The sequence below is a fragment of the Antennarius striatus genome, chromosome 23, assembly GCF_040054535.1.
Source record: "Antennarius striatus isolate MH-2024 chromosome 23, ASM4005453v1, whole genome shotgun sequence".
Taxonomy (NCBI): domain Eukaryota; kingdom Metazoa; phylum Chordata; class Actinopteri; order Lophiiformes; family Antennariidae; genus Antennarius; species Antennarius striatus.
Window position 1 is genome coordinate 3,612,252 of NC_090798.1, and position 20,793 is coordinate 3,633,044.

Below are 20,793 nucleotides of genomic sequence, written 5' to 3' on the forward strand. Positions count from 1 at the left end.
CCTAATCAGGGTTTTGCATGTTTTTGCCAAACCGACTGCACAAACAGCTCAATCTGGGAGAACTGACCTTCACCAAAGCTTCAAAAGGAAAGATCTGTTCTAACCAAATCACCTCTTCCCCCTGTCCCAAGGCTGCCTTTCTAAATAATTTAATTGAAATGCATTCCAAATTTGCAGATATTATGCTATAAAAGAAGTTGGAATTGTGTCTGTCTGGTGGAGGTAACTATGTGGACATAAAAATAAACTAGAAGTTGATTTAATGAAAAGAGACAGTGATATACAGTATACTGGTTATAAAAAGTTACTGACTCAATACTTTCTCCTAACTCATCTAAATATTTTATATTGGACGACAAACTGGGAACAACCAGTCCCAGTTAGGGTTCAATATATGTTACGTAACCTTTGTCCATTTGCAGCCCTGATTGCCTGGGAGACAAAGATTAAGGAGATTTTCTGTCACTTGAAAATCCCAAATAAACCAATTGAGTGATGCAATGTATCCTGTAAAGGAAAAACCATCTTCCATTGCACCATTAAGGAAGAGAATTCCTGCCAAAACTGAGCTGTAATTTGTTTCTGGCTCAAGCTGTCTTCCTCCAGACTCATGCGGATTTATTTTTTCCGATATGAAAATGGAATTCGGTGTTGTAATCTTTGAGTAAGGCTTTGTGGAACTGACTCAGTCTGAAGGCGATGAGTTGTAAATTCCTTGGATACTCCGTTAAGTTTCATTAAACCTCAAGAAGTTCTCCATTCTTTTCCTCTGACGTCGGAGTTGATCGGAGAAAAAACGTCACGACTGCAGCCAAACAGGTGGTTTCATTGTTGATCTTTGTGACTTCTTCCTGCTGCAGTTTTTATGAGCACACCTTTATCTTTAGAAACACTCCCAGCGACGTTTATGCAAAGCACTTCATCAATGCTTGAACAGAACAGAGGCTCATCTTCCTCTTCTTTTGGTGTTTTTGTGGTTCCTGCTGGGTAAAGTTTGAGATAAAATTTGCATATCCTTGTTAGAATATTCCAAAACACTCCAGATGGGACAAAAAGTGCATCAGAGATTTAAAAAACACACAAAAAAACCCCCACACATGGACACGGGAACAAGAATCTACTTCTCTAGTTGCTACGCTGTCGGTTTGACAAACATGCTGCAATTATTTAGACTATCCGCTAAGATGGAAATCTCAAACGGTTTGTTTGATTTGCATAACGTCTCCCCTGGGGGAACAAAGCGGCGGGGGCCCTGCGAGTATATGCCCTCGTCCTCATCAACATGTGAAGTGTCTGCGGTCAATGGCGGAGGGGATTTACTCACACAATAAAGACAGATGCCACCTTTTATCTGCTTAATGGAAGAGGGCTTGAGCACGTGGCACTTGACCACGCTGAGGCTCTCGCTGTTGGCGCGTAATGACGTCCTCGTTCTGCAGACCGTTGAGCTGAATGCTGAAAGGACTTGTTCTTTTTTAGCAAGACGTGGGGGGAGGGAATGGGCAGTTCTTTTTTTTTTTTTTTTTTTGATGAATTGGTAGAGGTTCCCCAACGACACTTTGGGTGATTTCTTTTGCTTTTTCACAAACAGCCTTTGTTTGTCATCCTCTCCCCCTCCCCATGAATAAAAAGGCTAAATTGACCCAGAGGAGATGAAATCCTCAGTTTGAGCTTCTGCTGGGAACAAACATTCAGACAGTCCCATCCTGAGACCACAAACAATCACTGATCACTTCTGGTTGATGGTATTCAGAGGAAGGTATTGATTAGCAAGAGGATATTGGTTTACGCCAAGAGGAAAGGGAACACATACCGATTGGAACCCTGGGACAAAAGAAAAGATTATAACTTGTCATTTTCTTTTTTAATCCCGACATCTTTCTTTTTTTATGCACAAGTTTGTCATTCTATCCATTGTGGTGTTACTAAAGTAAATAAATATAGCTTATTTGATTAAATTTGCTCTGTGATTAATGATTTGTGCATAGATTTACATGTTTGTTGAGTTTTATGACAATAAAACTGAGCTGGATCAAATTCTGTAACTAATTACCAATGTAAGTAAATAAGAATAAAATCACAAACTTCAAAAAAGGAAACAGATCTTTTACTTTTAATATCTGTGAGGATTTATAAGACTGCATTGAAAAGTCAGCAGTATTAATGGTGAAAGTTAAGAAAACAGCTTTTCCTCGGGTATCATTTTAGCGTAAATAAATTAGATTTTTGTAAGGTAGTAAACAAACTGATCAAAGATTTCTTCTTCTACTCCAGCCGACCCTGACATAATGAACCAATCAGCGTGCATTCATCAGCGCCTAATCACATGGGGACACAACAAGAGCATGTATTTATGCTAATCACTCACAGACTGCCTCTCTCTCTCTCTCTCTCTCTCTCTCTGGTTGAGTGACACAGACAAAGACAGAATGGTCTGAAATGGTCCATTTGATTCCTGATGGTGTTTGCTTCAGAATGAGCAACATCTGCCTGGCAGAGCGGCTACACACAAATTCTGGAGGCGGGATCTCCCAAAAAATTAGGTCTCATTTTCCTTCTGAAGATACATGAGAGAGAATTACAGGTGTGAATGATGGAGTTAATGAATCACGTTGAGGTTTGTAGTGCTTTTCATGACTATATACCCTCCTTTACATTAGTTAAAAGTTTTTCCATGCATTTTAAAGAAGCACTACAATTCACAGGCTAGCATGTTCCAAATGATCCCTGTAAACACAGCTCCAGTAAATGATGAAAACGCTGTAGTACAGATTCAGAAACAGACCTCTAAATTTAGAGGAAAGAAATAAACAATTTTAAATTATAACTTTTTTTGTGGAGATGTGTGGATGCACGACGCATTCGCTTAAGGAAATTTTATCTCAGAATTCTAGTAAAGGTTCCAACAACAAAAAAGAATTATCATCTGAAATGAACAGATAATTATGTCAGAAAAACAGAGCACATTCTTTTGCATTTTTCTGTATTATTTTATCAATTAAAAATAAACATTTTAATGACAATTTAAATTTTGTGTTTTTCTGACTCGATAAATTTACCTCCACCCACTCAATACCAATGCTGATCAATCTAAGGGATTGTACTATCATGACCATAGGTGAGAGTAGGAACATAGATTGACCGGTAAATCTTGAGCTTTGTCTTGCGACTCAGCTCCTGCTTCACCAAGACAGACCTACAGTATATAGCAACTGTTATAGCTTATTAAACTACATGTGTCATGCCTGTGAAAAAATATCACTGTGACCTTAGTGCATCAACCGAGACAGTGATAAGACAGTGATTTTTTTTTTTTCAGATGTTGTTGTTCCAAAACTGATGAAGGTGAAGTCTGCTGTAATAACATGTCAGGAAAGAAAAAAAAAACATATAATTGATTAAATAAATAAATAAATTAGACTGAAACAGGACAAAATATTTTTTTCTCACCTAAATGTACTTTGCTTCCGGTATCCAAGTTTAATCAACATTTTGGCTCCGCCCACTTGTATTCACCTTCACCAATCAGATTCACGCTTCCTTTCCTACATCCGGATCCTTGCCAGATCCAGTCCCTGGTTTTGCGCGCGTGCCCGGACACACACACACACACACACACACACAGATGTGGGCAGTGAGGAACAGACTGCTTCTTATTCGCTAACAGGCTGACTGAGGAGCTGACAGACCCGCTGGAGGCTCCGGTACCGGTCCACGCTGCTCCGCTCCACACGCACCGCTGCCGTTAATTCCCTCCAGAAACACTTTGGACTGTTTCGCAGGTTTTGTTTGGGGTCTCTGCAGCTGCAGCGGTGTTTATTCTCACAGGTTGGTCCACTCGTGGCATTCGCTGTCGTGGAAGTGTTTGCGCCGTAAATCTGTCTGGGGAAAGTGTTTACATAACATTTAAATGAGGTCAGGCTGGATCTGCTAGGAGCTGTGTGAAAATGATATTTTTGGGTGTCACGGAAAAAAAAAACTCGTCTCGCTTTAAAAATATACAAGCATGATTTAATCTTTTTAGAAGAAGTGACTTATTGTTTTATTAGCAAAAAAAAAATCAACTTTTAATGCGGCAAAATGTTATCTTCTGGTTTGTTTGTTTTTTGTAGTGTGCATCTTTTGAAACTTTTTTCCCTATCCATCAATAAATAATTATATATTATGTGTTTGCTTTTGAAAGAGCAAAGTTGTGATAAGAAATAACAGAGAAGCTGTGGTAAGCAAAAGTCAAAGAAAAATGCTGTTTTTTGGAGAAATGAATTTCCCAGTGACACAAAATTGGAAGAATATTAGAGAAAACTGTGTCAGGCTGGGAGAACGTGTGTTGTATGTATTGTAAGATGTGTGTGTGTGTGTGTGTGTTTGTGACGTTTAATAGCTTAATTAAAACTTATGTGGTTGGCTGTGTGTCCCTGAATCCTATCGAACCATCTGTTTCTTAAATATTATGCAGACATTGTGTGTTTATAGTTTGTTTTAAAAAATTTTATTAATCTCAACTTTTTTAATGTGTTTTGACTATTTCAAGGGCTTCTTGTCTGTTGGATTAAGGGATACAGATCATATGGTTGCATAGATAGCTTCAGAACAGCAACCCAAATATGATCTTGATCCGGAGAATCCTTTAAAAGAATTCTTTACCTTTACAGGAGACAATGACATCCCTTTAAGATGTGGCACACACCGGTGTCTGATGTAATCCAAGTAATCTTCTCGATCTTGTGATGAAGAGTTATTGAGCACAGGAAAATGAATGACTCTGAGATAACAAGTAATAAAGAGACAGACTGATCTGAGATCAGGTTGTAGTTCAAGCTGCTCTGATTCAGTTAGTTGGGAAATCTATCTTCTAAAGCTTCCTGAAGAGAAGCAGTCAGTGAAATATTGATTTTCCAGAATAACTATCAAACTAATAATGACACCAGTGTGATTAGATTCTAGGTGAGGCTTTTCATGATCTAGCAGGCGTATTATGAGGATCACGTTCTCATGGGACTGTTGCTGTGAAGCAAAATGACATAATGGAGAAGTTTTGGTGGAAGTTTTGGCTCGGAGTGTCTTAATGTGAAACAAATCAGATTTCCTGTGAACACAGATATCTGTAGCGGTCCCGGATGGTGGTTCATCAGCTGACGCCATCAACAGCTGATCAAGTGCTTGTGTGTCCCTTTGAGTTTAGTCGCTTGTTGTCTCAAGGGTATGGCCTTTAATCCGTTGTTGGCGACAGAGATGTCTAAAGATGAACGTTCATATCAGATGTAGATGGGATTTATGCAGTTTTTCTTCAATAGTTCCATATTTCTTTCTTGGTAACGTTCCTAAATTGATTCTTTTGTTGCTCAGATTTACAGATAAATGATTGGAAACAAATGATCAACCACTGAAGACACAACTAAAGCTTTAAAAAGAAATACCAGCTGCTTAATGTCAAGATTTTTCTGCAAGTGCTTTAAAAAAAAGCATTGGTGACACAAATTTTGGGCTCTGACTGATTGCAATCAGCAGTTTTATCAACCTCTTTCCATAAGCTGTCAGTGAAATCATTAATCATAATCTTAATATAAGAAACACTCATCAAGACTATATATACACATATATACCTCCCAAAATGATAATTTTATCTCAAAATGACCCACTTGTCTGGCAGCCACTACAGATCTTCATCGTTCATAATTAAAATAAACGTGGACCCGTTCGCAGCCAAGACGGCAGCCTGGCCTGCTAATGAAATCATTTACAGGGAAAGTACGCCCAGGCCGATTTCACAATCTCATAAAAGTGTTGGAAGAACACAATGAGTCAGGTCAGCTGTGAACAGGAAAAAACATTGGCTCTCCTCCAGCAGTTTCACACAGCATCCTTCCTCCCTCCACTCAGCCGTCCTCCTGCTCTGCAACCAGAGGAGCAAACAGTTTGGACTCTAATCCATCCTCATCTCAGACCTGGGCAGGAGGCTTTTATGAGCAAATCCATAATAATGTTCATACGAGGGGAGATACACAATTTCTCACTTCTTGTCTTCCTCAAAGCAATTCGATTTCTCCCAAAGTACCTAAAAGAATGGTGAATTGACTCTGTTAAAAGGCTGATATTCAGTTCAGGTTGCATGGTTTTGTCCACTTAAAATCTCCAACACGACACGCATCGATGCTCCCTCATGATTTAGCTGCTTTTATTTCAAGAATCTCCTCTTTTCAAGTCTACTGGGAAATAAGCTTTTACTACAAGATAAAAGTTTAGTTTAACTGAGCAAATGATGAAATGTTCAATAGCTCTGACTAAATAATAAAACCAAAAAATGTGTTACTCAGGCTTCCATACAGAGTCCAAGGAACACATTGCTGTCAGTAGAACAAAAGCACTGACATGTGATATCCATCAGTTATGGACTATAAGGAAGTGCCTGTCCAGAGTGGTTTGAAGGATTTTCTATGCATGGTTTGTCTGTTTTAAGACAACTTTTTTTCTGGTTCTAGTGGTCACCGCTAAGATCCATCGTAAAGCTCGTGAATAAGGATAAATATACGTTTCAAGCCTATAGGGAGGACATTTGAACCAATATTCTGCAGAAAAGGAAGATTTAAAGCAAACCAAACTTTCCACAGTTTAATTGCTACAATATGAAGCGTTTACTTTCGTTATTATCCTTAGACCAGTCAAAACGTCTACAGCATCACAACTTCTTCTGCCACCACCATTTTTGTTGTTTTTTGACTCTCTGACTCTTTACTGCCCTCTCGTGGACGCGACTATGCAACGTAAAGAATGCATGAAATTTTGTTGGCGTTGACGATTTTGTGTATTATTTTAATTGTCGTAAATTATATGATATTTTATCAGTTTAAATGGGGATTAAGTTTACATTATGCTAGCAAGGTAACCGTGACGTACGACACAACCAAAAAATAATTTACCTTCTCTGCTACGTGGCGGTTGATCTTGTCTTTTGTTTTTAGGCAGTGGAGCTCTGCAACCTCCTGCTGTCTCCCCAATTATAAGAATTTTATTTGCTTCTTTCATTTAGCTGCTAACTGCTACTAACTGGTTTATAATTTGTCCGCATGCCCAATCTGTCATCCTGCTGATGTAGAAGCTCCACTGTGGCCAAAATACATCTTTCCAACCTTAATAAAGAAAAAAGGCGAGTCCGACCTCAGACAGACTCTGTAAAAGGAATTTTTAGATGTCTTAATTGGCAGCGGAAGTGCAGTATTTTGTGATTTTCTTTAATAAAGCTCCAATTTTCTTCTCCTCTGCCTCAGAGAAAAGAATGAGTGCAGCTTTTTTCTTTTCTTTTTTTTTTAATATGTTTGTGTCTCCTGGACTCGATGTGCTGGAAAGTTGTTGTGCAGAGACACCATGTGCAGCCTGACAGTAATCAGTCAATGAATAATGAACACACACACACACACACCCACCCACACACACACACACACACACACACAGTGACCTGCCACTGACAGCTGTTTGGTATCTTTGTGTCTGTATTAACTCTATCAGTGGAGTGCAGCTGCATGCCTGCCTGTAGCAATTATGTTCTCGCTAAATGAGAACTGGTGCAGTGAGGGGTGTGTGTGTGCCTCCCTATAGGTTTGTTTGTGTGTGTGTGTGTCTGTGTGTGTCTGTGTGGAGGGGGGGGGGATATCAACACACATTATTAAGTGATTAGCTTACTCAAAAGATAGCCTCATGCTGTGCGTGTGTGTATGCAGGCGTGTGAGTGTCTGTGTGCATGTGTGTGTGTGTGTATGTGTGTGTCAAGGCACACATGCTGTTTTAACGGTGTGTAACATAAACCAGCTCAGGGGCTCGAACATGAGCCTCTATAGGAGTCTTTTTGCAAGAGGGTTGAGTCACACACACTGTTTTACTCGGCCTTTCTACCTCCACACACATCTTTTCTCCGTGTGTTGCACTAACACACAATCACACACACACACCCTCTGTTCTCAGGACGCATACACATTTGTCCCGCCATGTGACCCGATCACTCTTTAAGATCCTCAAAGGCTCCGTTGTGTTGTGAGCTCCATCCGCATGCACAGACCTATAAACGCTCACTAACCCCATCGGTTACCCACAAGCCTCCTCCCCGCCGCCTTTTCATGCTTAATTTGCTGCTCAATAGGTCAAGAGGAAAAGCAGACATCAAGCGAATGCACACAAAATCAGTCTTGGAGTCACACGGCCATCCAGACACCGGAGTCAGCTCGTTGCGTTTCCCAGACAGATCTGGATTCAGCGACTTACCAGGTCTTAAGAACATGAGTAATGTCGCTCTTAAGTCAACACCGCAGATGTCGTGGAGTTGTGTTTGTTGGGAACACTATTAAAAGAAGCCCATTAGTTATCCGTCATCCTTTATTTAGTCAAAAGTGTTTCTCACAGGCCACGAGGAGCCCGAGCAGAGAATGCGGGCGGTTTAGTTCTGGGAAGGACGATGCAGTTCATCAAAATTAATGTTCCCCATTTGGTTGTTTTGAAAAATGTTCTGCGATTTATAGGAGAAAAGAGACGATACCTCAGTGTTTGTGCACGATAGATGCAAAAAACAAGCAGATAACATACAGGAAAATAAATATTAAATTAGAAATGCCTTAATAACTTTGAAGTATGATGATCTGATTTTTTAAAACTTGGCAACTATAGAACAATTTGCTAAAGCCAGGAGCTAGTTAGCCTAGCATTGCGTAAAGCTGGAAGCACTGGAAAACTGAAAATCAAATCAGATTTTCATGAATTAAACTTTAAATCAGGATAATAGTTGAAAAAATATTTTTATTCTTCTGATTCTTTGGGAATGATCATGATTCTGTCCGGTGAGTTTAATGTTTTGTGGCATTGATTTCAGTCACACTTGTTCAGTTATAGCTATTTTTATGTTGCTGTTTTTGTCTGTTTTTTAGCTCGATGTTAGCTAACAATGCGGGAACACGATGTTCGGCGTCTGGATCGAGACTGAAGATCTTCTTTCGTTGACATCAATATCTGACCTTCTTGAAACGATTAGCAATTTGGACCTGTAGGAAACTAAAACCTTGCTAAGCTAGCCAGGTTTTCTCCGAAAAATTCAGTGCTAGCTGATTAGCATATTTCCTCTTGTTCATCACTATAATGTCATCATACAATATTCCCTTTCCTTCCTGCAGCCCCTGGGTTTTCCTGGTGATGACCCCACTGCTGTTCTCTGGCAACGCCCACGCTGCGATGAAGGACCTCTCCTCCTCCTCTCCTCTCAGCTCCCTGCTCCACTACCCATCCTCCAAAACCTCTGTCGTGCCGTTCTCCCAATCTGCTGGCGCCGCCCCCTCGCCCGGATCGTCACTGTCTGCGACTCCTCTCTCCAAACCCCAACCCTTCTGCCTCCAGACGGGGCCGCATCTCATCGCCAGCATGCAGCTGCAGAAGCTCAACTCCCACTACCAGAACCTGGCAGGTGCGTCTGCTGTTCACCCAGCACCAGGCGGCGCTCAAAGGGGATTTGGCGCCTCGCCTCTGGGTACAGGAAACCAGCTTCTCGGACCGTCCGCGGGGCTAGGAGGAAATGGGATGGGGGTCGGCATCAGCGTGGGAAACCAAAGCTCCAGCGCTGGTGGAATTATCGACTTTGACCCAGTGGACGAGGAGGTTCTCATGTCGCTGGTGGTGGAGTTAGGTTTGGACCGAGCGAACGAGCTGCCAGAGCTCTGGCTGGGTCAGAACGAGTTTGACTTCATGTCAGACGTTCCAGCCGGATGCTGACCGACGAGGGGACAAAAGAAGAAGATGAGGTGAAGCAGAGTTGATTAACAAAGAGAGAGAAGACTTTTCCTCCTCTTGTGTTCTCTTTCTGTCCTTCCTGGTTGATTTCACGACCAACAGAAGAGACGCAGGAGAGATCCTCCTACTTTGCTTTCATTCTCCATGGAAGGATTTTAAAAAAAAACCCTAATTAAGATTTTCTTAAATTGTGAACGAATCTTTTTGTTCCCTTCAATCAGTGTGTTTCAGTTTTCCAGGATGAAGCTGATGGTTGAAGCCAACCTGATGGAAAGATGTTGTTTTTTTTTAATCTTTCCTTTCATCTGAAAGTATGAACATAAGGAAGGAGCTGAAAAAAAGAGACCATTGTTTTTTTTCCAGCTCTCCATCACACCGGCTTAATGAAAACAAGGTAGAAGCCAGGTTGCAGATGTTTCAACTTTTGGAAACAAAGCCGGAATGATGACACACCTGTTGGACTTTGTTAGCGCTGTTTTTCTCTTGAACTGCACTTGAGGAAAACGGGAACATGACTTTATTGGAAATTTGCGGAGGATGACAAGCAGTATCTTTCCTGTTTTCTTAATGAACAATATTAAACTCTGGTCTCACGGGAAAGACTCCTGTCTGTCGGCTCCACAAAGACAACGATTGTCCGAGAACTGCTTATCTCTTTTACTTTCTTTTCTTTTATTTGAAATAAGGTTCAAGCAGTCACATTCATGCAACATGTTACTTAAGACAGTGGCTGATATCCATCGGGACATCTGGACAAGGAGTGCTTCTGTAGCGCATCTACGTAATGAGTTTCCTCAATATAATGAATCAGATGAAGGTTTGTGGAACCTTTCGGCACACGGGACCTGAATGGAGGGAATTGTTGTCTGCTCCGATCGAGGCCTGTTGGTCGTACGAGTCAACGCTACATGCTAGCAGCTGAATGTATACAGTCTATACATTTGTAGATTGTGGATTCAACTAAGCTTAAGTATTTAAAGAAAGTGCTTGTGGCTAAAACATAACTAGTATCGAAGGTTTAATAGTTAAATTCATTCTTCTTTTGGCTTCTCTGCTCACTCGCTGGCTAGCTAACAATCACTGCTAGCTGGACAGTGGATTTCATCCACTGTAAAGTTGGTATTAGTTATATATCTATATATTATATATGGGTAGCATGTTGGCAAAGCCTTCACAAAAAAAGCATATGTGATAATGTTCGAAATATCCCATGTATTTTAATGCATCACAGCAGTTTGACCAAACAGAACCAATACACTCGCCTCTCGTAGCTGCTTCTGCAAAACTTTATCATGAGTTATAATTTGTAACCTGTTCACGTCCAATAAGAATGCAGTTCCAGAAAACTCTAGATGTAAGTGGACTTTAAGTTGAAGCTGCTTCTACTTTTTCTACTTCTATCTGATTTGCACTTGCCAGACTGCAGAAAAAAATTCCAGGGAGTTCAAACTGACATCTAACTCCACGTCCACCTATAGGAGCCGTATTGTGCTTTGATAGATGTTGGTAGCATGGAGGCGGGGGCCCTGACCTATACTGTTGTGGTAAGAAGAGATGGGCAGGGTTGAAGAGCACGGCAGAAACAAAGGCCGACGGCCTCAACCCGGGTCCGTCTGTCATCCGGGCATTGTGGGTCTCTTCTCAGACCACATGCTAGAGACATCACACCTGTGTTTCGGATGCGACGACTCACCTGTGCGGCGCTTTCGCGTTCACACAAACACGCTGAAACCAAACCATGTCCAGGCAGACAAAGGCACCTAGAATAAACCCGCCGCACACACACACACACACAGGAACGTGGGGATGGTGTTACAGCTGCGAAAGAAGAGTAGCAGCCATGAAACAGCCACTCGCTCAGTTACAGACTTCACAGGGTATCGGGGTTGTCGGTGTGTGAAAAAGGAGGGAGAGTGAACGACCGTGTGCGAGCCTGAAAATGCAAGTGTGCATCGGTGGGAAATGGAATCCTCCACTTGTGGAGAAAAACCTTATTTATGTAGAGAGGTCGTGTTACTCACACATATTCATTTCCTCAAGAAGCGCACACGTGTCTTGACTCGCAATTCGCTTTTACCTAATAGCAGTTGCTGTTGTTCATCAAGATCTTGGTTACAGTCGATGAGCTCCGTTTTCTTTTTCTCCATTCAATGAAATGCGAGAAGCGGTGATTAATGAAAACCCAACTAAGGGGTAAATTGACTGATTCTCTTTCTAACATTCAGCTAAACATTTCCTGAACAAATGACTTTATTGACGCTGAATAGAGTAAAAAAGAAATAAAGATGCTTCTCATCTCCGGATCTGACAGACGGTCACACCGATTCCTCCCATCCTCCGTCTCGCTGCCTAAAGTGGGTCAGAATAACATTCTTCACATCGAAGACAGTCTGGTGTTTGTTTCCAACTCTGCAACTTTGTTTCAAGTTGTTTCTTGGTTTTGGGGGGTTTTTTTTGGTAGTATGTCTTGTGGTAAACCCAGCTGATTGAATCTTAATTTGTTACTATATGAACAAGAGGGACTTTCCCACTGCCTGAGATGGTGCATTGTCCAGATATTTCAATATTTTGGGGCGGGTTTTCATTTCCTCTCTTCCATGACGCCCGATATTGCAGATTAACCTCAACAGAGACCTTTTGCCTCAGTCATATTTGGTTTCTAATGGCAAAAACTTGGATCCATGCAAAATATTCCCACCAGTACCACCATTTTTAATATTTGAAATTTGGAATTCCTCCAATCACAAATTAACCTGTTTCACAATTGGAAGCTGTTTGGTTTGCATGTTTTAGCTCAAACTCCATATAAAACCTGAACCTATATGCGACACGTTTTTCCTTTGGTGAATCCATTGGCCAGAGTTTTTCATGATCCTTAGTTTAGGTCATATGTCATGGGCTTGAATTGTTCAGTTGGTTAGTAAAAGAATCATAATTTGCTACTTTCAGCCTCAAATGCTAGAAAATCTTCCTGTAATTTGAGTAATATACAAGTATATTGAATATTTTGGACTTTTTTTAGGCTTCATTAACATAAATGAGGTGAGTAAAAGTGAGAAACATCAGATCAGTGCGATTCAACATCATCCCAAACTGCAGATTCAGTTCAGTAAACACCTTTGTTAGCCTTATGATGGTAGATGGGAGGAATTATCATAGGAATTTAATAAAGTTCACCAGGAACTTTTAATGCATAAACCATTTTTCAAAAGAGGAAAATGTTGTGCTAGACCCACAAACATTCCACAAGTTAGTTTAACGATAATTCGAAACACAATGAATCATAACAAACTGGGTTGCGGCTGCAGGTTTTTTGGTGGGAGTAAAACGCTGCATGTATTCAATCAGAAACGTTTAGTGCTACAAACACGCCCCTAATGTTCCTGTGCTTCCTGTACTCATTCAAAAATCGCTCATTCCAGGGCAACAACGTGATTTTAGTTTTATCTTTGTTTATTTTATGGAAGCTGCTTCTTTTCTGGTGCAAACATCAAATAATAAATATTGAAAATCATGCTTGAGTCAGTAACTGGCTATCGTAGCGTAGCATGAAGTGTGAAAACAGGTGACCAGGGGTCTGTTTGTGTCACAACATTCGGCTAGCAACACATTTTTATACCAGTACATGATTTATTCCTAAATTCTGGTCTGAGCAGTGAACAGGAGGTTTCTGGTCCTGCTTTATTTTTTCATAAACTAAAAACCTTATGACACTTTTGGACGCTAAGATGGGTTTTCTTCCAAGGCTCAGTGTCCATATAAAGCTTCATGGTCTTGACACTTAATGTGGTGAATTTGCAGTTTCCATGTGACAGCGATGATTTGTTATACACTGGGCCGTTGCCTGTGGGCCTTAGGGTCATGAAAAATGTTCCAGCGCATCGAGGCCTGTGAAACCTTCAACACAAGCAGTGATATATCTGTTTAAAGGCCTCTGTTACAAGGTTTCCTCTCCACATAATGACAGTTTTCAGCCACTGCTCCCACATCTGCTCCAGAAACCGAATGAGACTCTGATTCATTATTGTATTTCATCATATTTACTTTCAAACATGTAGATTAAAGTCTTATTTTGTGTTTTGTTTTGTTGGTTTTCACATGGAGTTTCTTTTTATTCTGATGGTGAATGAATACTAGCCTTTTCAAAGATGATTTGTTTAAAGCACTTTTGCTCACCGGCTCTCCCCTGTACATCATATGAATATGTAAATGACTGAAATCATATTGAAAAAAATGCTTGTATTTTTGTTACGGCTCTGAGTTTGGGGGAAAATAAAGATATTGAAAACAAAGCTGGAGTAAATATTTGTCATGAAAAATACACAAATGCACTACATATGGGTATATGAAGTAGATTCAGTAGTTTATCAGCAGGACTAGTCAAAATTTGGCCTCTGGGTGGGATTATTATGGAGTGTACAGATAGATCATGGTCCATAGAATTATGGACAGATTATACAGTTCATACCAGGAATTTATTATGTTAAATCCATGCATTTGCATCTAATGTATCTTTTATAAATTTTAGGCAAATGTGAGTGTCGTCTGCTGGTAGAGGCAACATTGACTGGACTTTGACATTAAAGTTGGGGATTGTTCCACACAGAAATAACATGTGGCATGACTCATGAATGGATCACTGAACTTTTCACACTTATATACTGTACCGTAAGGCTCCCCGATGAAGTCATCAAACGAATTAATGCAATGCTCCCACCTAGTGGTCATCAATAGAATAGCGTTTGTTAGTCATTATTTTATAGTCATTATTCTTTGAATACAGCCAACATGCAGCAACGACAAAAACAAAAAAACATAGCTATAAAGACGATAAGATCTTTTCAAAATATATGTCAACAACTATGTTGGGCGTTTACTTTGAAATGAATCCAGTGAGACGTCTCAGGTCAGCAGCTGTTCAGCATCAGACATGTCCGGCTCCCTCCTTTATGCCGGTGTTATTGAGTTACATGTGAATTATGGCGAGCAAATTGATTTTCTATGCAACTCTTTCTACCTTTTTTAAGAGGATCATTCCTATAAAAAATAGACCTCACCTCAAGAGACTTCCTGGTTAAATGGCTGACACACAGATAAATACAAAAAGAAATTGATTAGTTTACTAAAATAGCTGTATTTGCATACAATAATAAACAAAGAGAGACGCTCTTAATTCATTGCTGCCATCAGCTGGATTTTATTATGCTTTACTGCTATATTGAACAGTAATGCAGCCTTCTTACTTTTGTTTTTTTTTGTGCAAGATGACTCCAAGAATGTCTTGAATCCCATAAAACATATCAGATAGAACAATCAGTAATAACTTAATTATAATCTTTATTTATTGCACCCATCTTAAACATATTTTCCCCCAATAAAAGTACATTTTGTGATAATTTAATGAGATGACCTGATGTCCTCTGGCACATCATTCCAGATAAAAGACCTCAAACATATGTGTGCGCACAAATTTAAACCTTTAAAGCTAGGAAAGGGGCCGTAAAGGCCTTTAAATGTCATCAAAGAGAGCTGAAAAACATACGGCGAGCTGCTGCAAAGAGGCTTTGACAGGAGTAATGAGATCACATCTTTTTGTTCTCGTTACAATCCTGGCAATTGCTGAACATTCAGGATTTGATTAATGGAATTCAATTCAGGCAGGTGAAAAAGTTGCTGTAGTAATCAAAATCATTCAGGTGTGTACAGCAGTATTTTAAAGATTATTGGATTTTGTTTGATAGACTTTTGTCATGTTACAAAATGCATACTGTTTAGTTTCCATTATTATACTGTATATAAACTAAACTAAACAGGTCACTTATTTAATAATACTTATATTATTTAATATTTAACAATATTAAAGTTATTCCATTCATGTCATGCTATATATATTCAACACCTTATCATTTTGGGGAAAAAATGCACTTTTGTTGAAGAGCTTACCCATAGTTCCTTTCTATAATATTTTACTTGCTACTATTTTCACTTTATTCGTCGCCATTATTTTCACTTGCTAATATTTAATACGCGTTTTTTTTTATAGTAATAAAAACACTTGTAATCTTACGGAGCCCCTTAGGTGACATGGAGAAAGTCACTGACTTTTGCGACATTTTACATTTATGTCCCTCCTGCTCTGCCGTATTCGGCCTTATCCATCAATACCGGAAAAAGGGAGGTCCTTTTCCCCGCAGACTCCAACATGGTGAGCTGGATTCTTTCATGATTCGTCTCAGAAATAATCATCAAACATCACTTTTTGCTGTTATCCTATCAAAGACATATATATCCTAGTTTCAAATTCCACTTCTTATCGGATGGTAAATGTCTAAATTGTTAGCAGCCGCAGCGATTTCTGCTCTTTATTGACGATTTGAATTCCGCTAACCCCAACTTCGGTTTTCACCCACGGTTTGTTAGCTTGTCTGCGGCTAACACCGTTAGCCTGCTAGTTAAATGAGTTAATAATATTTTAAATGGGTATCTTTCACTCAAGCGACTAGTTTTCATCTTTTTAAGATCGCTCAAAACTAATAATGGGATTCAAAGTATTGTAGTTAATGTGTTTTATCCAGGCTAACGGTAGGCCGCAGCCCAACCAGCTACTCTCCTCTTACCGCTGTATGTTAGCCTAGCTTGCTAAGGGAAGCTCAATTTACCGGTATTCCTAAAATTATCCCGTGTCCCTCGACACCGGGGTGATTTTACGGTATTTTTGACTTACTTGCAGCTGACCTACCGTTCTCTTTTCAGGCAAGAGGACCGAAGAAGCACCTCAAGCGCGTCGCAGCGCCAAAGCACTGGATGCTTGACAAGCTCACTGGAGTGTTCGTAAGTAACATTAATTATTCCATTAATATTGGCATCGGTGCTGAATGTAGTCTCGTCTCACTTTTTTGTCCTGTCGGGTTGAAGGGGCTAAAATAAAACCACTTTTGTAAGGAAATACATGGTGCACAGGCAGGAGCTGCCCATTCATAATCATACTATACATGCATGCACTCAATGCTCATATGTGTCATGTAAAACTAATCTACGAAGACCAGTAACATAATTAATTTCTAACTGTAAATGTAACTTCTGCAGATGAATTTGAATAGTTGGAAGAAAGTTTGGTCATAACTTCAAATAGCAGCTGACCGTGTGTGTTGAGCACATATCTCAAAGTGTCTTTATTTACATTTGATTGTTACCGATGGCTTCTATGTCAGGCTCCTCGACCTTCAACCGGTCCCCACAAGCTGAGGGAGTGCCTGCCCCTCATCATCTTCCTGAGGAACCGCCTCAAGTATGCCCTGACTGGAGATGAGGTGAAGAAGATTTGCATGCAGAGGTTTATCAAGATCGATGGCAAGGTCCGCACCGACATCACCTACCCCGCTGGATTCATGGGTGAGTTGACTTGGTCAGGATCAAGTCCAAGTTAGTTTCTCCTGTTATTGTGATTATTGGCAAATGTTGAATTAGATGCGACCTCTGATTCTTTTTGGTGGCATTCATGTAGGGTTTACTGGGTTTCACTGAGAGGAGAGGAGCGATGATGAAATTTTGTTTTTGATCAGCAATGAGCTGAAACTACATGACCGATCCTCTAAGAAGTTCTGAGCTCCAGCTGCATCTTTTTGGAGGCATGTCGTCTTCTGGTCTAAATGAATGACACGGTTAAGATGCAAAGCAGCTTTATTTTCAACCGTGACATTTGAGATTCTTCTTTTGTAGTTTTTGAGACTTCTCTCTGCGTCAAAACAGTTTGCTCAGAGGAAACCTCAAAGAACTTGTGTGTTTTGGTTGGTAGAAGCAAAAAATGATTAAAACAGATATAAGTCACTTTTCTGTTTGCAGGATTGACTGTGAAATCTGACACACCTCTTACTGGGATATCTTAACAGGGCCGACAATCACATGCAGCCTGGGATGGATTGTTGATTTGTTGAATGTGAAACTAATACAGGATGGCGAAGTGTGTGTGCGTCCTTGTGTAAAGGGCAGTGTTTGTTTGGTATAAAAAGGTTTGAATACTCGTGGACCGTGTTCAGCTCTGTTTGAATGTAATCTGAACTTTTAGCAACCTCATTTTAGATTCCATTGGTGGCAAAAACAAAGCAGGTGTTTACAGTCGTGACAGACCTGCTGTCAACAGAAGTTGTTTTTTTCACCTTGGAACTATCCGGCAGCCTCACACGGAGGTGAAGGGATTTAATTTTCAAATCCAAGGGGAGCCTTCACCGCAAGATGACCTCAATTTGTTCATCTGTCCACATAAAACACCCGGTCGCTTAAGGAAGGTTGCATAGGAGGACATTTTTCACTGATCAACAGATGAAAATAATGGCATGTTTGTGTACTAATTAGTAAGAATTTTGAGTAACTTCATCTCAATCTCAACATCTCAACAGCAGGTCAGATTGATAGTTATTTCAGGTCATTTAAACTGGCTGTGTGAATGGTGTTTAATTTTTTTGTTTTTTCTATGGTTGAAGGAACTAGTAACTCGATGTTGACCAAAAGTAAGGTTGTAAAACCCATCTGTAATGGGAAAATCAGCACATTGTTGTGACTATGCAGTGTGGAACAGAATAATAGGTACCAAAGTCGAGCTACATCATCCCTGGTGTTACTCTGTCACCATTAATGGCAGGCTAGGATTGATAGTCATGATTTATTTCTGCAGAGCCAGAGGGTGTCTTATTGGTCTTTGATTGCTTCAGCCCTCAAACATGATTTGGATGTTAAGAGTCTGATTCTGTTTCTGTTTATCCAGATGTGATCAGCATCGAGAAGACCGGCGAGCACTTCCGGCTAATCTATGATGTAAAGGGACGCTTCACCGTCCACCGCATCACTGCTGAGGAGGCCAAGGTAAGAACCGATCAAAATTTAGAGCAGCTTACTGTGGCCTGTGGAGGGTTTGCATTCACTGCCTTTGAGACGTTCTCAAAAGGTCGTCCAACTGTTTTGATTCTAACAATCTGCTCCCTCTGCAGTACAAGCTGTGCAAGGTGAAGAAGATTCTGGTTGGCACCAAAGGAATCCCCCACCTGGTGACCCACGATGCCCGCACCATCCGCTACCCAGACCCCCTCATCAAGGTCAATGACACAGTCCGCATCGACCTGGAAACTGGCAAGATTACAGACTTCATCAAGTTTGATACTGGTAGGTTCCTCTGACCAATCACGCATCAGATTCTGTCTGTTTGGTACTTGAAACGTCGTTGTCTCCCCACGTCCCCCCAGGTAACCTGTGCATGGTGACTGGCGGTGCTAACTTGGGGCGTATCGGCGTGATCACAAACAGGGAGCGTCACCCCGGCTCTTTCGACGTGGTGCACGTCAAAGACAGCACAGGCAACAGCTTCGCCACCAGGCTCTCTAACATCTTCGTCCTTGGCAAGGTGAGGAAACTTTGACTCTTCTGGTCTGTGATCCGAAGGGCGAACATCAGGACCACCGTTCATGTTCCGTTGCCCACATCAGTTTATCCCAGTACAGACGACTTTGGAGCAGTGATGACGTCTTCTTTTGACTAGCGATGAAAAAAACTATCAATTCCTCTAAGAAGTTCTGAGCTCCGTCAAAACCGTTAACCTCGTTCGGATTGCCTTGAGGCCTGATCTACAGCAGCGTGGGTCATGGCTGATGATGCCATCAGAACATTCACACTCACATTACAGAATGTCAGGATACCTGTACTCAGTTTGCTATGATGGGTGGTAATAATCGATTATTGCAAAATTGAATTATTCTCTATATTGGCCTTTAATTTGATCTCACATGAGATTTTCTTTAATGGTTTGTTGGTTCTGTAAATTAACCGGTGAAATGTTCTACGTCGTTGACTGGTTTACCTGATTTTTATCTGAAACACAGAGCAGTCGATTTGAACAAAACATTTTCTCCCTCCTGTCTGTCTCCAGGGCAACAAGCCTTGGGTGTCCCTGCCCAGAGGAAAGGGAATCCGTCTGACCATTGCCGAGGAGAGAGACAAGAGGCTGGCCGCCAAGCAGGGTAGCAGCTAAACTGTCCCACAGACCGACACCTGGTTTTCAAATAAACTGTTATTTACAAAACATCCGTTTGGGTCAGCGTTTTACTTACTCGCTGGTAGCAAGGCTCTGATCACGCCCTGGGGGTGTTGCAGGAAAAGCTATTTAATTGGGAAATTTTTATTTACAATTTGAGGCAGTCGAAAAACCATATTATATGTTGTGCAATCTATTTTCTAAATGAACGACACCCTGCAGGAGGTATTTGACAGGTTGAAATTCAGATGACATCTCAGAAAAGGGTCTAATTTGTAAACAGGAAGTGATGTCAGTAGCAGGAGGTACTTTTTATGGTTTCATCAAAGAAGCCAGCTAGAAATGTAGCTGCTGGCAGTAAAATAACATTTCAAATGAAATTTTTTCGTTAATTGTTAAATATAAATACCGTATTGGCCTGAATATAAGACGACCCTGATTATAAGAAGACCCCCTCTTTTTCAGTCTTATTTCAATGCAAAAAACACTCTTATATTCGGGCCAATACGGTATTGGATTTGCTTTTGAATTTAATCCGTTGCTTCAGAAGAAATCCCTCAATCTGTCTACCTGTGGCCAGATCACTCCTCCATCCTCCCATCTGTTTGCTCTATTCTCTCCATTTTTCTGTACTGCCTCTCAGTCTTTTATCTAGTGTCCTGCACTGCTTCCTTCACCTCTTCCCCTTTTCCTTCCTTTTCCACTTTCTTCTATCCAACTATTCCTCTGCATTTTAGCTGTAACACTATATGCATTCTATCTGCTTCATTTCATCATCCCATCTTCCTTTGGTTCTTTCTGTCAGTTACTGAATTTAACCTACCTCATGCTCTGATGCTTCCTATTTATGTCCATCTTTTCAAAGACCCCATCCCGACCCCTTCCACAAAGACATTCCTTCCATCCTTCCAGTACTTTTTCTCTTACAAGGTCAACCGTTCCTGCCAGATCCATCCCTGGCTTCATCTTTCCATCCCTTTTGCATCTATCCCTTCATATATTTGCTCCTC

At 40.6% G+C, this 20,793-nt stretch overlaps 2 protein-coding genes and 2 non-coding genes across 4 annotated transcripts; all 4 read left to right on the forward strand.

The window, feature by feature from the left end:
- The first annotated feature begins 3,631 nt into the window (after window positions 1-3,631).
- cited1 (Cbp/p300-interacting transactivator, with Glu/Asp-rich carboxy-terminal domain, 1) lies at window positions 3,632-14,054 on the forward strand. The gene is made up of 2 exons (XM_068308577.1): window positions 3,632-3,828; window positions 9,153-14,054. The coding sequence occupies exon 2, from the start codon at window positions 9,172-9,174 to the stop codon at window positions 9,742-9,744; it is 573 nt and encodes a 190-aa protein (XP_068164678.1). The 5' UTR covers window positions 3,632-3,828; window positions 9,153-9,171; the 3' UTR covers window positions 9,745-14,054.
- A 1,867-nt stretch (window positions 14,055-15,921) lies between these two features.
- Window positions 15,922-19,835, forward strand: rps4x (ribosomal protein S4 X-linked). The gene is made up of 7 exons (XM_068307895.1): window positions 15,922-15,967; window positions 16,516-16,593; window positions 16,974-17,154; window positions 18,524-18,621; window positions 18,747-18,918; window positions 18,999-19,156; window positions 19,679-19,835. The coding sequence occupies exons 1-7, from the start codon at window positions 15,965-15,967 to the stop codon at window positions 19,778-19,780; spliced, it is 792 nt and encodes a 263-aa protein (XP_068163996.1). The 5' UTR covers window positions 15,922-15,964; the 3' UTR covers window positions 19,781-19,835.
- On the forward strand, window positions 17,297-17,371 carry LOC137591028 (small nucleolar RNA SNORD61). Its single transcript, XR_011034581.1, has one exon. It is a non-coding gene; the product is annotated as a small nucleolar RNA SNORD61 (small nucleolar RNA).
- Window positions 19,265-19,333, forward strand: LOC137591029 (small nucleolar RNA SNORD61). The gene has a single exon (XR_011034582.1). It is a non-coding gene; the product is annotated as a small nucleolar RNA SNORD61 (small nucleolar RNA).
- Window positions 19,836-20,793: the final 958 nt, after the last annotated feature.

Excerpts from the sequence above, each read along its gene's own strand:
- rps4x (XM_068307895.1), top strand. Across the intron at positions 17,155-18,523 it reads CTACCCCGCTGGATTCATGG|ATGTGATCAGCATCGAGAAG; the intron begins GTGAGTTGACTT and ends CTGTTTATCCAG. Across the intron at positions 18,919-18,998 it reads CTTCATCAAGTTTGATACTG|GTAACCTGTGCATGGTGACT; the intron begins GTAGGTTCCTCT and ends ACGTCCCCCCAG.
- cited1 (XM_068308577.1), top strand. The coding sequence starts at position 9,172 with ATGACCCCACTGCTGTTCTCTGGCAACGCCCACGCTGCGATGAAGGAC.